This window comes from Muntiacus reevesi, chromosome 10 (genome assembly GCF_963930625.1).
Source record: "Muntiacus reevesi chromosome 10, mMunRee1.1, whole genome shotgun sequence".
In the NCBI taxonomy this organism is placed as follows: Eukaryota; Metazoa; Chordata; class Mammalia; order Artiodactyla; family Cervidae; genus Muntiacus; species Muntiacus reevesi.
Genome location: NC_089258.1, coordinates 80,473,288 through 80,488,887, shown reverse-complemented (window position 1 = coordinate 80,488,887; position 15,600 = coordinate 80,473,288). Strand labels below are relative to the sequence as shown.

Here is a 15,600-nt window from a genome sequence, read left to right as displayed (position 1 = left end):
CCTCAGGTGCCCTCTGCCCCCACCTCAGGTCCCTCTGGGCACCACGTGGGGAGCTAAGAGACGCGGGAAGTCGTCCAAACTCTACTTCCCGACGCCCCCAAGCCTCGAGGTCCCTCGAAGGTCCAGGGGTGAACAAAGCGCCCCCAGCCAGGGCTGCCCTCGCGGACACGACGGCGGCGTGAGGATGCCCGCAAGACGCCGACCGGAGAACGGCGCGCCCCTGACAAACTTCTCAGCCGCCTGTGGCAGCTGAAGGCGCCCGGCGGCTAAAACGCCCGCGGGGGGCGTGAGACGCTTGTGGCCGCTTCTGTCCGGACTCGAAGACGGTTCAACGGCCGGAGCCCCGGGCGCGTCTCCCCGTCCCCGCCCAGCGCGACGCCAGGGATCAGGTCAGGACGCCGCCTCCCCTCGGGCGGGGCTGGGTGGGCCGGGTCTCCATCCTGGGGGCGCGGGACCGGCGACCCTTCCCCCGCCCCCGGCACCACCGGCCGGGCGCCCCCAAGCCCTGGCCGAGCGGGGGCCGCGCCCCGCCTGCCGTCCGCGTCCTCCCGCGGCCCGCACCTGAGGATGTTGTCCGCGTAAGTGAGCAGCAACCTGGAAGCCTCTAGGAACGTCTCCGGGGTGTTCTGGCAGAGCTCGGCCACGGCCGGGGACGCGGAGCCGGCGGAGCCGCCCAGCGCCGCCGCCGCCGCCGCCGCCATGCTCGAGAGCGGCTGAGCCCCGCCCCGCGCCGTCCGCTCCCGCCCCGCGCCGCGCGCGCTCTGAGCAGGCGCCCCGGAGCGCCGCGCCCGCGGCCGGCCCGGAGGGCGGGAGGAGGGGCGGGGAGAGGAGGGGAGGGGCGGGGGGGAGAAGGGCGGGGGAGGGGCGGGGGGGGAGAAGGGCGGGGGAGGGGCGGGGGAGGGGCGGGGGGGGAGGGGCGGGGCTGGTCTTCAGGTACGGGTCGTCTAGGCGGGGCTGGGGCCTTGTCCCCGCCTGCTGGGGTCTGTTTGGGAGCTTCGAGGTTTTGGGCCGAGAGAAACCTGGTGGTCAGGGCCCAAGGATCTTCGACCAGACGGGGATGGGGTCTTGATCGTCCAGAACAAGGGGCTTTGCCCAGGGGTGTTGGGCGTCCCTAGTGGCTCAGCTGTAAACAATCCGCCTGCCATGCAGGAGAGGCGAGTTCAATCCCTGGTTTGGAAGATCCCCTGGAGGAGGAAATGGCAACCCATTCTAGTATTCTTACCTGGAGAATCCCATGGACAGAGGAGTCTGGCGGACTACAGTCTATGGGGTCCTGCAGTCTATGGGGTCCTACAGTCTATGGGGCCGCAAAGAGTCGGACACGACTGAGTGACTTGGCAGCAGCAGTAGCAGTCTGGTAGTGGTAGCTTCCAGTAAACGAGGTCAGATGTGTGATCTCTGAAGATTTAGCTTCACGACCAGGGACCAGGTTTGATCACTGAAGAGCTTCTGTGTAACAGTTTCATTAAAGTATGAAAAGGGACAGAGAAGGTTTCTTATCAAACTGCTTAGGAATTGACTCAGTAGTCTGGGCCAGGGGTGGGGTGGAAGGGCTGGTACAGGGGGGCCGCGGGCTTTGGCCAGGGCTAGTGGGTGCTGGCTGGTACATTGCAGAAACCTGGGTTCCTCTATGTCCCAAGGCCAACCTCAATAGATCCAGCCAAGACAGTGGGGAAACTACTTGTACTCCAACTGCCAGCTTTATTCCAAATGAAAATATCTTACAGCTTCCTCCTCGCAGGTTGTCAGGCCTTCCTAGATAAATACGGATGAAACACCCCAGGAGGAAGGAGCAAGCAGTTTTCAAAACCAAAGGCATGGCTATGAACTCTGCTGGGATTCCCCTCTATGGATTCCTTTTAGAACTAGATAAATGACTGAAAATCTCTTGCATCATTCCCAGCCCAGATAGTATGATGTTTCTGTAAAGAAGTGTTTTTGAAACTGCAGGTTGCAGGTGGTGGACTCTATTGACCAAAATAAAACACAGACCCAGTAGTGACAGAATAGGATAGAAGGGAAAGGAGAGACAGCAAGCTATGCATCCCATATAGTAAGGGTGTGTATCAATTTGTGACTTTGTTGTGCAGGTAGAGGATGTGATGAGTGTCCTCTATTCCTCTTAGAAGATGGATCCTAACCTCTTTAATCCATGCTCTGCCTCTCCATGCCTTTGAAAATGTGCTTTACCAATGCCTCCTTTCTTTGTAGAAATTCCTTTCCAAATCTCAACAAACATTGTTTCTTGATGATAGATTTTAAAGGTAAGTTTTTGTCTAAGTTTCTTTAGATATTCTTGATGCTTTATCTTCGGTTTGCTTTTTAAGTTCGAAATTTTCTTCCAGTATCTCTGAGCAAGTCCCCGAGCTATACTACCCACTTCAATTATCATTCAATTGCCAGATACATGTGAGATTTTGATAAATATGTAATATTTATATATTAATAAATATAATATTCTTGGACCAGGTTCCAAGAATGCTGTGTTTAACTGATAATTTGTTGTTAGCTGCTGTAACTAAAGATTCCCATGATTTAACATAAGAAATATTTCTTTCTTGTGCACACAACAGTTTAATGATGTAGTTCTCATTTGTCAGTTCCTCCATGTAATGATTCAGGGCCCCAGGCTCCTTTCATCCCACAGCGTAGAGATCAACAAACATTTTTTATAAAGGGCCATATGCATGCATGCTCCGTTGTTCAGTTGTGTCCGACTTTTTGCGACCCCATGAACTGTACCCTGCCAGGCGCCTCTGTCCATGGATTTTTCCAGGCAAGAATACTGGAGTGGGGTGCCATTTAGTAAATGTTTAAGGCTTTGTGGCCATAGGGTCTCTGTTTCAACTGTTTAACTACTCTGCCTCTGCAGCAATCAGTAGTTTGCTCTTAACACCCCTAACATGGGGTGTTGGGGTGAACAGCATGGGGTGTTATGGTCACCAACACTCCCTGGCAGTCAAATTCTGTGAATAACGTCCTCTGTATATATGTGAGGTTCCACTGTAGCTCATAGATCGTATTGAGTGGTTTTGAATCTGAGGATTTAACCAACAGCAGACCATGTAGCACTGTAGCATTTAATACTGAAAAAAATCCATGTATTAAGTGAACCCAGCAGTTCAAACCCATGTTGTTCAAGGGCCAACTGTACTATAGAATGAATGGGTATGGTAAGGTTCCAAAGAAACTATTTACAAAAACAAGCAGCCTTCTGGATTTAGCTTGTGGTTTGTTAACTACTGCTATATGGCCTCAGAGACGTCTGCATTTACTTAGTGGCTGGCACAAAGAAAGCATATCTGCTTCATGGGCCCAGAAATGACAAATAGCGTTTTCTTTACTGTATCACTGGTGAAAAGGAAGCCCCAACTAGGTAAAAGTCGGCGGGGGTTGGGGAGGGTGGGAGGCTGGGAAATGTAGTCCTTAGCTGGACAGGGAGCACCCACAACCCTCAAGCAGGGAGGATGGGGGTGGGGGTTGGGGTTGTAATTAGCTGTCTCCATCACAAACTGTATTCCCCTGGAGTTTCTTTTTCCATCAACTTATTTATTCTATAATAATCACATAAGGTTACCATATACTATCTAATAGTTAGAATTTTTTTTAAAGATCTAGAACACCTTTTTTTTTTTCCCCCCCAAATAAAATCTTAAGAGAAAACCTAGTATATATAAAACACCAAAGTGGAGGCACTCTAGGATTGAAGCAGGAATGCATATGTGGTGTGAGGAGGAACAGAGTATTATCAACTCAGCTTTTCCCTTGACAGGTGTTGGCCTTGTGAGTGCTTCTGTGGGAAACATGCAATCACAGTGTGAAAACCAGTGCTATAAAATTAATGCTATTATAATATCATACAGTCCATAAAGTCATAAAAATCCTCATTTCAAGGGTAATTCACTGAGTTATTGTTTATTTTAATTCATCTGAAATTTTTATCCTTCCCAATTACTCTTTACTTTGAGTAACTAAAATCTCTCTAGGATACCATTTATGGAGTTATTAAGGAATCTATTATAATAAGGGACTCGACTCTTTCTTTTCCTTGTCTGCTTCTTCTACTTCCGTAAGTTGAAAATATTTTGATTTTTCAGTTTCCTGTAGAAAAATCGAAGATATTAAGCTACTCTTAATCTCTTTATACCCACCACTGCTTCAAACACATAAAAGGATATTCTAGTTTAAATCAGGTTTAAACTTTCTGTTTTTTCACTTGATTTTTTTTTTTTTTTGCTTCAGAGTAATGAATTTCCTTTTAGGATTCCAGCTTTATTAAGAACACCATTTTTAGGTGACATATGACATATGGTGGCACCATTCTTAGATGAAATAAAGATACAACTCACTAAAATTTCCCTGGGATAGGTTTTGTCATAAAAAATGAAAATGTTGACCTAAATGAAGACTACTGGCAAGGAGAGGGGTTGAAGACTCTCAGGAGTATGTGATGATTCACTATTGTATGATCATATTACATATGTAACCAATTACTATTTATTGAGCACACACTCTGCAAAGCATCCTGAGATGAATGACATTAAGAAACATTTAATCTAGTAGGAAGGACAGAATGAATAATAATACCTTATACACAGATAGCTGTTCAGTTGATGAAACAAAAAGAGTCACTGAAAAAAACATTTGGTGAGAAATGTGCAAAGTGGTGTATGCATATGCGTATGTGTTTATTCATTCATTCTGTAATTCATTCACTCACCAAATAGTTATGCAGTGACTACTAAAGGTGCTGTGCTGCATCCAAGCAGTGGCGATGAGCACAGGCCCACTGTCTTCACAGGAGTCCCTGTGAGTCCGCTCACTGGTTGGACCAGCAGCAGCATCACCAGGGAATTCGTCAGGATATTCTCAAGCTCCATCTTTTTTTTTTTTTTCATAATTTTACTTATTTTTGGCTATGCTGGGTCTTCATTGCTGGGCAGGCTTCTCTCTAGTTGTGGCAACTGGGGGCTCCTCTCTCGCTGCGTCGTGCAGGCTTCTCCTTGCAGGGGCTTTTCTTGTTGCAGAGCACGGCTCGAGGGTGCTCGGGTCTCAGCAGTTGCGGCTCATGGGGCCTGGAGCACAAGCTCAGTAGCTGTGGCACACACGCTGAGTTGCTCGGGGGCACACGGGATCTTCCCAGACCAGGGATTGAACCCCTGTCTCCTGCACTGGCAGTCGGATTCTTTACCACTGAGCCACCTGGGAAGCCCCCAAGCCCCATCTTTACAGGTGAGACCCAGCCACCTGTGCAGTAAGCCTTTCAGGTGCCCAGTAAAGTTTGAGAAGTATTCCAAACTAGAGGAAGGAAAGTTCCACTGTCACTGAAGTTTCATGGAAGAGAATGAATTTGAACAGAACCCTTAAATTTGTAGGTTAATGGGGTGGGGAAGGGGTGAACATCCCTGCTGTGGGAGATCACCGCCCCTGCTGCAGGCCCCTCCCCCCCCCCCCCCCCCCCCCCCCACTTAAGGACAGCATCCTAGTGATCTCTCCTCCTTTCCATTGCCCTAGTTTAGGCCCCACCAGTTTGCACTCTCTTCCCCACTGCCCTTCCCACACCCTCCAGCCCCCCTGCACATACTGCAATGATGCTCTTTCTAAACCACCCCTCTGATCGTGTTATTTTTCTGCTGAGAAGTCTTCTGTGGCTACCCCTTGCCCACATGTAACCGAGCAAGACCCCTATAAAACCTTCCCGGAATAGACCTCCCCCACCCAGGTCCTCCACCTGCCTTTTGTCTGTAGAAAGACTTTAGTCAAAGCAAGACACAACAATACTTCTGCCATTAAACAAAGTCAAGGACCTTTTGTCCTTTCTCAATGACTTTAGATAATATTCTGAGCCTTGGCCTGTGAGCTGTTTTGCAGATTCTGAAACCCCCACCAGGTGGAGAAGTTAATTGCATGCTGCCCACAGGCAGGTAGACCCCAGACCAGTTGCAACCAGAAGGCTGATGATGCTGACTCTGGATTCCTCACCACCAACCAATCAGAAGGACGTCCACAAGCTGACCATGCCCTGCTCCTTGAACACCATGATTCCTCACTACCCCTTCTAGGACAGGACACATAGTCTTGAGGGCATTTGCCCGCTATGATCCCCTTTGCCTGGCAGAGCAATAAAGCTATTTTTGTTTTTACCCAGAATCTTGTCCCCGAGATTTAATTCAGCACTAGTGTACAGAGACCAAATTTCAGCAATTCAGCACACTCTCTACAGTCAAGTGATGTCACAAATTAGGCAAGAGATTTGAACGTAAGTGGCTTTGTTCAAGACAAAAAGGAGTAGCGGAGATCCTGGGGTAGGGAATGAGAGAGTGTACCATTTCCATCCTAGAGGAATTTAGATTCAATAAAAGAAGGTTGCAGTCCATAGGTTGCAACTGGGGCTGCCCACATACCATCTCTGACCTACGGGAGTAATCCAAAGTCTTCTGCACAAAACCCAAGACATGTTCCCATCAGCCCATTCATCACTCTCAGACATTCCCTGTTGCTTTGTCCCACACCTCAAATCCAGTGTTGGCCACACTGAACTACTACCAGCAGATTGTAGAAGATACCAGGTCTCAGAAGTTTGTTCTATTTTGCCTGGCAGGATGTCCCTTCCCACCAAGATTACTAGATGCAAGGTCAAAGGTCAACTTTTTGCAAGACTTTCCTGACTTTGGAAGGTAGTATTGACCCATAGTATTATATTGTCTCTTTCATATTATCATAATTGTTATATTCTTCTATTACAGCACCTGTTTCAGTACTTTGCACGTATTTGTCTTCACAGCTATTTCCTTCTACTAGACAATGAAAGAAAGAACCATACCTTACTCATTTTCACATGCCAGTTTCTGACTCAGGTTAGACAGAAATATTGAAGAAAAGAAAATACAAGCAAAGATACAGAGATGAAAAAAGAGAAGCTGAAGTCCATCCAGAGGTGATAAGCTCAGTTTTGCTGGGTGTTGGTCTACACTCCATAGGCCTGCAAACCCTGTACTTGCTCAGCTTCAAGACTGAAAAAAGAGCCCAGGGTGAGTGACAGAGACATTGATGGTTTAATGAACGGAGGGATCTTACATGTGTGTCACAGATGGTGGGCAGGTGGGCAGGTCATGGCAGGGGTCTTTGCTTCCAGCGGGAGGGGGCCCAGATTGATATCCGGCTAGCTCATAGGTTACCAGGAGAAGTAAGCAGAGGGGCATATCTCATGGCCCCTTTGATAAACTGTCACGTTAGGTGGGGGGTGGGGGGGGTGGTTCTGATCTAAAGATTAGAACAATCACTAGCTGGGGCTGGCGCAAGTATGTAGCAAGGTCAGTCATGTGAACAGATATAGGTGAAACAGACTCTAGTTGAGCAGAGCAAGAGAACAGTCATTTTGGGTGGAAATCTATTTTAACAGAGAATGGGAACTATACCTCGAAATACAGTTTTGAACCAAATCACAAAAATTTAAGTAAACCTATAGCTGAACAAGAGACTATGGTAAGTGGGGCCGTTTTGAAGGTTTTTGGATAAAATACCAATGTATTTTGACAAGGAATATGGTACTAAAGGGCTTCCCTAGTGACTCAAATGGTAAAGAATCCATCTGCAATACGGGGAGACCTGGGTTTGATCCCTGGGTTGGGAAGATCCCGTGGAGTAGGGAATGGCAACCCACTCCAGTATTCCTGCCTGGAGAATCCCCATGGACAGAGGAGCCTGGTGGGCTACAGGCCACAGGGTCGCAAAGAGTCAGACATGACTAAGTGACTAAGCACATGCACACACATGGTACTAAATTGTATACAGCTATTAGAATATCATAAAATTTCTCACCCCTTTCCAGACCAAAGATCAGAGGGAGAAATGAAAATGAAATGACTTATCAGTGACTTTACTTTTCTACAATATTTTAATCAACTTGTCACTTCTTATCCAAGATAATTTTGTGATATACAAAAGAAAAAAGAACAGCGTGTTAAAACTGTTATGTTGCATATGAGTTTGGCTTCATAAAATATATTTTAGGTCTTTTCACACCGTGACTTGAAAACACTGTATATCAATGAAGAGAGGAGAGAGCAAATTTGGGTACTTCTCACTCGTGAAGTTTTAGTTGTATTTTATAACTACGTTTATTTTAATTTCTCTTAAAGTAACTCTACTATCATTGAAAGAAGTTCGCACTAAGAAGTAATGGACTAGGCCTTGGATCAAGGATGACTCAAGGTCATATTAGGGAACAATTTTAGAAAAAGTGCATTTCCAGACACATTTAAATCCATTACTAACCAGGAAAAGCTAAGTTTCTCCCAAAGCCTCTAGAGCTGGGAAAGACGGCAAAGCACTCTACTTGGAAAATAATGCTTCAAGAGACATTGCCCAGAGAGAGACAAATACGCTGACAAGTTCAGATGCAGAGTATACAGTCCACCCTTTATATAAAGGAGAGGAAAGGACAGGGAATTCAGTGGCAGCCCAGTGGTTAGGGCCCCATGCTTTCATTGCGAAGGGATGAGGGTGCAGATTCAATCCCTAGTCAGAGAACTAAGATCATGCAAGCTGCCCAGCAGGACCAAAAACTAAAAAAGGAACAAGGAAACCAAACTTATCTGGGACAGCACATGAGCTGTAATTGTTCAGTCCCTAAGTCAGGTCTGTCCCTAAGTCAGGTCTGACTCTGCAACCCCATGGACCGCAACATGCCAGGCTCCTCTGTCCCTCACTATCTCCCAGAGTTTGCACAAATGCATGTCCATTGAGTCGATGATTCCATCCAACCATCTCATCCTGTCTCCCCCCTTCTGCCTTCAATCTTTCCCAGCATCAGGATCTTTTCCAATGAGTTCGCTCTTCCAATAAATATTACCTTGCTGACTTCTTGCATTTTAAACAATACGCTCATGTTACTTTTCCCTTGATAAATTCAGTCAGCTCTGAGCAAATAAGTTGCTGAATTTTTCGAAGACTTAGAAACAAATGTCTACATTTTTCTTTGTTCTATTCCTGTCTCCATTCTTGTCAGACACTGGGTGTGATATTTTGAGCACTACCCAAGATCTGAAAATAAATTTTAAAAGTAAACATAAGTTTATTATTAGAAAGGCTTATTTGTATACTGTAGACAAGACAGGAAACAAAACTAAGCAAAAATAAGGGTGGGAGGAAATTCCCTGGAGGCCCAGGGGGGCTGAGTGCTTCCACTGCGAGTGGTCCTGGGTTCCACCCCTGGAGGGGGAACTAAGATCCCTCAAGTCTCTGCACCGCTGCGAAAAAAAGGTGTGTGTGGGAGGGACATCACTATTATCGTACATACTTTGCAGACAACACCCCCCCGCGCAAAAAAAAAATCCCCTTTAAAAAGTAAAAACACAAGCTACAACTTGGATCTTCTAATAAAGTATCAATCGCTTTCCACATTAATAAATGCTTTCCACATTACTAAGTCCACGTTTAGCGACTCCATGGACTGTAGCCGTCCAGGCTCCTCTGTCCCTGGGATTTCCCAGGCAAGAACACTGGAGTGGGTTGCCATTTCCTTCTCCATGAATGGAACCCGTGTATCCTGCACCGGCAAGCCATTCTTTACCACCGAGCCAACCCGGAAGCCCTATATTAATAGTCACACACAGAATTATTTTAAGTGGCTGCAGAGCATTTAGATGTACCACAAAGCAGTCCATGCATGGGGTCGCAGAGTCGGACAGGATGTAGCGACTGAACAACAAAACTCACAGCCGACTTCCTGCTGCTGGGCATTTTATTTCGGCCTACTCAGTACAAACAGGTGTGGGCGACCCAGACATCACTGGAAGGACTCAGGAACGTCTTTAACTCTTCCCTAGGAGTCCAGCAGAATCTGACGGTGCCCCTTTTCCCCACAACAGGAGACTATTTGGGCATTATTAGAAAAAAATAAAAAAATCCCCTCTTGACGGGCAAAATGCTCTGTCCTTGCGTTTCGTGTGCGTTCCAGCTTATCTTGGAGCGGCCGACGTGGCCGCAGGCCCCGAGCCGGGATCCGCCTCCAGGAAGATCTGACCTCCGCCAAGGGGACGCGGGGGAAGGGCGCTCGGGCCGGCGGGCGCGCGCGTCGGGGCGTGCACGCACACGCACGCGCCCTCGCGTTCGTGCGTGCGCGCCCTCGCGGACGTGCCTGTGCGCGTGCGCATCGCCCGTCGGGCGCCGGGAACCGCGGCTGCGCGGGCTGCACCAGGTGCAGGTAGTGGCCGCTCGCCCCTCTTTGGCTTTCGCGCTCCGGGGCCCCATCGGGTCGGGGGCGGGTGCGGAGAGCAGCGTGGAGGACCAGGGCCTGCTGTCTGTTCCTCTCTCCACGCTCTCCTCGGGTGTCTGAGGCGGTGCTGGGAGTTGGCCACCGTCCCTTGTCCCCGGCCTCCCCTCGCCCTTGTCCTTCGCGGTCGCAGAAATCCTGATTCCCTGCTGAGGATCCAAAAAGTCCTCTCACCCCTACCTCGAACACTACGGCCCGAAATGTGTTTTACGCCGCTAACACCAGGAGCATTAAATGTAATACGGTCTTGGTCATCCTGCAAAAGGATGTTTTCCGCAGTCCGTATCAGGCCAGGAACGCCCGTGTGTTTTCCATAGTCAAGTTCTGTTTATGTGATTCGAATGAATCGTCGTTTCACTCCTTTGTCTTCTAATATCTTAGGGTAATTGGAGTCTGAAAAGGGCTGCGTCCAAACAGGTGGTTCGATGATAAGTATAAATTAAAATGACATAACGTTATTTTTCCCTGCGTTCCCTTAACAGCTCACAACCGAGCGCCTGAAAACCACACCGTGGATGTTGTTTCTTAGACCTTTTAAGGTGTTTTAAACCACAGTGACCATACCTGCTGGGCGTGTTGTGGTCTGTTACAGGAAAGGTGCTGACCCTCTGAATCTCAACCATGCTGTCAGACGGCTTGCAAAGTTTCCTAAGGATTACCAAACGTCACCTGATACGTGCAGGATCATGCCAGCGATTAATAAATGAAAGGCGGTTCTTGGCAAGCGCGCCAGCACCCGGATTGCGTCGGCGAGTCGTCGTCACCGGCATCGGCTTAGTGACCCCTCTTGGCGTTGGAACTCAGTTGGTGTGGGACCGCCTTGTCCGGGGAGAGAGTGGAATAGTCTCCCTGACTGGCGAGGAGTACCAGAGCATCCCGTGCAGCGTTGCCGCTTATGTGCCAAGAGGTTGTGATGAAGGGCAGTTCAACGAGCAAAACTTTGTGCCCAAGTCAGACACCAAGGCCATGTCGCCTCCCACGGTGATGGCCATCGCGGCCGCTGAGTTAGCCTTAAAAGATGCGGGCTGGCACCCTCGGTCAGAAGCTGACCAGGCGGCTACAGGTGTCGCAATCGGCATGGGAATGGTTCCTCTGGAGGTGATTTCCGAAACCGCTTGGACGTTTCAGACCAAAGGTTACAGTAAAGTCAGCCCATTCTTCGTCCCTAAGATTCTGGTCAACATGGCAGCAGGCCAGGTCAGCATCCGCCATCAGCTCAAGGGCCCCAACCACGCGGTCTCCACGGCCTGCACCACCGGGGCTCACGCGGTGGGAGACTCGTTCAGGTTCGTAGCCCACGGAGATGCGGACGTGATGGTGGCCGGGGGCACGGATTCTTGCATCAGCCCCCTGTCCCTCGCGGGCTTCGCCAGAGCCCGCGCTCTGAGCACGAACGCGGATCCGAAGTCCGCCTGTCGGCCGTTTCACCCCCGGAGGGACGGGTTTGTAATGGGAGAAGGCGCGGCCGTGCTGGTCCTGGAGGAACACGGGCATGCGCTCCGCAGAGGGGCCCGGGTCTACGCCGAGATCCTGGGCTACGGACTCTCCGGGGATGCCGGCCACATAACCGCCCCCGACCCTGGAGGAGAGGGCGCCTTCAGGTAAAGACTGCTCGTTTGTTCCCGTTTCTTCAGATGAGACCCTTGGGGTCTCAACTTAGGCGAAATGGTCGTATCCGGCCTTGGTGCGCTGTCTCTGTTTTAGACTGAACAGTGTTTTCTTTGCCTTACCGTGTTTGAAAACGTTTGAATATCCTCTTGAGTTTTATTGAGTAGTTGCTGGTACTGGAAATGTCAAGCGTAGCAGCCAACTGGATGAGGAGACGGTCGTGTTTCGCTGAAACCCTTCATCACACTTCTGGTTATACTCTGAGCTACCTCTTAAGGAAATCGAGGCAGCCCGGAACTGAATAAGGAGGTGTTAACATCCGTGAGATTTTCAGAGGTTTTCCCAGAGAAAAGTTTTATTTGTTTTTTTTTTTGAAATATTTTACTTTTAAATTTGTCTGTTTGGAGGTTTGGCTTTGTACTTCTTCATTCACTTAGAATTCTTATGGCCTGAATAAGAAGATTTTGAAAGATATTTGAAGCATTAAAGTGATGGCACGGACATTTTTTTAGATTATTGGCAAATATGCAAAGCTTTACATTTAAGTGTGAAACAAAAAATTAAAACATAGTTATAAATATTTTCTCCTTATTTTAACTCTGTATGCATTCTCCACTGATAAGAAATTCCCCAAAGAAAAATCATTCTGGGGTTGAGTCTACCTTACTTTTTCCTCTAGGAAAAAAGGACAGTTCAAATAAAATGGAAATATGTTTTATTAGAGATTGTAAAATCCATAGGTTTATATGTTTATATCACGGTGATGAATCAGTCCAGGGTACTGGGGGTGCCTTGGTATTCCCATGTAGAGGGCATTCTAGTGCACGTGGGAATCCAAGATGCTGTTCTGTTATGGGAACATAAAGGGTTCTTTTCATCCAGTGTACTTGGATATTTCTGTAGCCATTATCTGTAGTCATACGGACAATGAGTGCGTGTTCATTCAGTCATGTTTGACTCTTTGTGACCCCATGGACTGTAGCCTTCCAGGCTTCTCTGTCCATGGGGATTCTCCAGGCAAGAATGCTGGAGTGGGTTGCCATTTCCTTCTCCAGGGGATCTTCCCCACCCAGGGATTGAACCCGTGTCTCCTGCTTTGGCAGATGGGTTCTCTATCACTGAACCACTGGAGAAGCCCACAGATGCTGAATACCTTGTTAAAATGAAATGTCGTTCTGATGAGTTCAACTGCTTTTTTCTTATTTATTAGATGCATGGCCGCTGCTGTAAAAGATGCAGGCATCCAACCTGAGGAGGTATCCTACATCAACGCACACGCTACTTCCACGCCTCTGGGAGATGCCGCTGAAAACAAAGCCATCAAACAGCTTTTCAAAGACCACGCGCACGCCCTTGCCGTCTCCTCCACCAAGGGGGCCACGGGGCACCTCCTGGGGGCTGCCGGGGCTGCCGAGGCCGCCTTCACCGCCCTGGCTTGTTATCATCGGAAACTGCCGCCTACTCTAAACCTGGACTGCACAGAGCCGCAGTTTGATCTCAATTACGTGCCACTCAAGGCACAGGAATGGAAAGCTGAGAAAAGACGAATTGCACTCACCAATTCCTTTGGTTTCGGCGGTACTAATGCAACACTTTGTATTGCTGGCATGTAGGACAAATCACTTGTAATTAAATATTGATGTTTTTAACCGTTATAAACTGCATTGAGAAATAATACATTTATATAAATGCATATTTTTATATAACAATACCCAGGCACTGTTTATTCTTGTCCGGGTTTCTCAGCCTTGGCACCGTGGATGTTTTGCGCAGGGTGCTTCTTTGTTGAGGAAAGAGGGGGCTGTCCTGTACATTGTAGGATGCTTTACAGCATCCGAGTTCCCGCCCACTAGATTCCAGTGCCCCCTCCTTCCCCAGCGGTGACGACCAAAAATGTCTCTCAGTGCTGCCACCGGTTTCCTGGGAGGCTGGGGGCACAGACGTGAGATGTTAACAGGCTGTGTGTGTTACCTTCCTGTTGACCTTTGCCATAGCACTTTATCTCCTATGTGCCCAAGTCTCCAGCCATGTTCTTTCATTGACCCTCAGTCGTAATTCTCACCGGCACACAATTCGCTCAGTTGAAGTTTTTTAAGAGCCAGCTGTGAATGTGGTTTTGTGTACTGGCCACCAAGGATGAAGTGGTTCCCTAAAAGCAGCTGAGGCCTTAAGGGTGAACAGGTCTCAGCTGGGATAGGGGGACGTAAGGAAGAACATTCCAGCCAGGAGGCATAGTTTGGAAAGACTGGGAAATTTAGAAAGAGCATCAGCACAGAATGTCAATACATGTAGCCTGAGAAGCAGGCAGGAGGGAAAGTCAGAAAGTCTGGTGGAAATCAGGTCACAAAGAAACTTAACTTTTAAAAATAATTTTGTTCTTTCATATATATTAGGAATTATATATTATCATATATATTTTGTTCTTCTTTCATGTATGTTATATGTATACATATTATTTATTTATTTATTTGGCTACACTGGGTCTTCGTTACAGCATGTGAGATCTTAGCTGCAGCATGTGGGATCTAGTTCCCTGAGCAGGGATTGAACCTGGGCCCCTTGCATTGGGAGCACAGTGTCTTAGCCACTGGACCACCAGGGAAGTCCCAGAACCTCATAAGCTTTATTAAGGCACTGAGAATAGTTGGAAGCCATTGCATGTTTGGGGTGTTACGATGGTTCTGCAACCTGTCAAGTTGGCCAGGCTGAACTATGAATACGTTTCCCAGAATTCGCTCTCCCGTATGTTTGGTCAGGGCTGGCCCCAAGAGATTCTTGTAGGCGATTCGCAGGGTGCAGGGGAAGCAGCAATCATTTTGTCGCTCACACGGGTTGTGGCTTTGCTGGCTGACAGCCTTGAACTGAGGCGGCGGCTGAGCCTGAAAATTGAGGCATAATTTATGTGCAGTAAATTGTACCCATTTCAAGTATACAGTCAAAAAAGTTTGATAAAAATAGTTCCACTTGTGGAACTGCCACCTCAGTCAGAATATAGGGCGTTTCCAGGAATTCCCTGGTGGTCCAGTGGTTAGGACTCCACGCTTCAGCTGCACAGGGCATGGGTTCCATCCCTGGTTGGGGAAACAGGATTCTACAAGCCATGCAGTGCAGCCAAAAACAATAAATAAATAAATAGAATCCTGAGGATTTAAGATAAAAGAGCATAGAGCATTTCCATCACTGTGAAAATCTCCCCGTGCCCCTTTGCAGTCAGTCTCCCTACCTCCAGAAGAGCTGTCTGTCACTGTAGATAAGATTTGCCTTTTCTAGAATTTTATATAAATGGAGTCCTATAGAATGAATGCTCCTTGGCCCCTGAGCTGTGCATGTATCGTGGCCACTGTGCTGCACCCCTTGTACCAGGGGTCTACTCCCAGCTGGTTCAGGGGACAGCTCCTTCCGGCTCCTGCGGGCCTCCCTTTCTGCAGGAAAATTCGGAAGAGGACAGTCAGTGGGATCAGCAGCAGCCCCTGGCCCTGCCTCTGTTTCCAGGCGTGCCCTGGTCGGGAGCCACCCTCTCCCTAAGCCACTGTTCTTTCTAAATTCCCCTCACCCTCAGCCATTATGTTGGCAGGACTTGGCAGTTTGCCTGGTGACTCAAATCTTTACTCCTGGAAGCCAGCCCTTGGCAGTCCCACCACACACCCTTCTCAGACAGCAGTTGCTTCGGGGTCAGAGAGCCCTGGCATCAGGAAGCCTGGGGGCACCAGGAGGCA

General features: G+C 48.3%; 2 protein-coding genes and 1 long non-coding RNA gene across 8 annotated transcripts in view; 2 read left to right on the top strand and 1 right to left on the bottom strand.

Moving 5' to 3' along the window:
• NGLY1 (N-glycanase 1) overlaps positions 1 to 738 on the bottom strand; it is a 56,736-nt gene extending 55,998 nt beyond the window's left edge. For 2 of the 3 annotated variants that reach the window (XM_065946373.1, XM_065946376.1), the window contains exon 1: positions 562 to 738. In XM_065946373.1, the coding sequence (XP_065802445.1) occupies positions 562 to 701 (140 nt within the window). In that variant the 5' untranslated portion in view covers positions 702 to 738. Of the gene's footprint in view, position 1; positions 139 to 561 lie in introns of those variants that run through there. The other variant, XM_065946375.1, reaches the window with a different exon arrangement.
• On the top strand, positions 253 to 6,138 carry LOC136176269 (uncharacterized). Its single transcript, XR_010664565.1, has 3 exons — positions 253 to 389; positions 2,212 to 2,264; positions 5,925 to 6,138. It is a non-coding gene; the product is annotated as an uncharacterized lncRNA (long non-coding RNA).
• Positions 6,139 to 6,860: 722 nt separating this feature from the next.
• On the top strand, positions 6,861 to 13,593 carry OXSM (3-oxoacyl-ACP synthase, mitochondrial). 4 transcript variants are annotated; one of them, XM_065946380.1, is made up of 3 exons: positions 6,861 to 7,031; positions 10,869 to 11,877; positions 13,095 to 13,593. In XM_065946380.1, the coding sequence occupies exons 2-3, from the start codon at positions 10,898 to 10,900 to the stop codon at positions 13,495 to 13,497; spliced, it is 1,383 nt and encodes a 460-aa protein (XP_065802452.1). In that variant the 5' UTR covers positions 6,861 to 7,031; positions 10,869 to 10,897; the 3' UTR covers positions 13,498 to 13,593. The 4 variants fall into 4 exon arrangements, with proteins under 4 accessions (XP_065802452.1, XP_065802450.1, XP_065802451.1 ...); XM_065946378.1 differs by having other exon boundaries at positions 6,862 to 7,031; positions 10,759 to 11,877; XM_065946379.1 differs by lacking the exon at positions 6,861 to 7,031 and adding an exon at positions 10,135 to 10,207.
• Positions 13,594 to 15,600: the final 2,007 nt, after the last annotated feature.

What these genes read in the sequence shown, in the direction of transcription:
- OXSM (XM_065946380.1), top strand. Translation starts at nt 10,898, where the DNA reads ATGCTGTCAGACGGCTTGCAAAGTTTCCTAAGGATTACCAAACGTCAC. An exon ending in GGAGGAGAGGGCGCCTTCAG is followed by an intron (nt 11,878 to 13,094) that starts GTAAAGACTGCT and finishes CTTATTTATTAG; the next exon opens with ATGCATGGCCGCTGCTGTAA.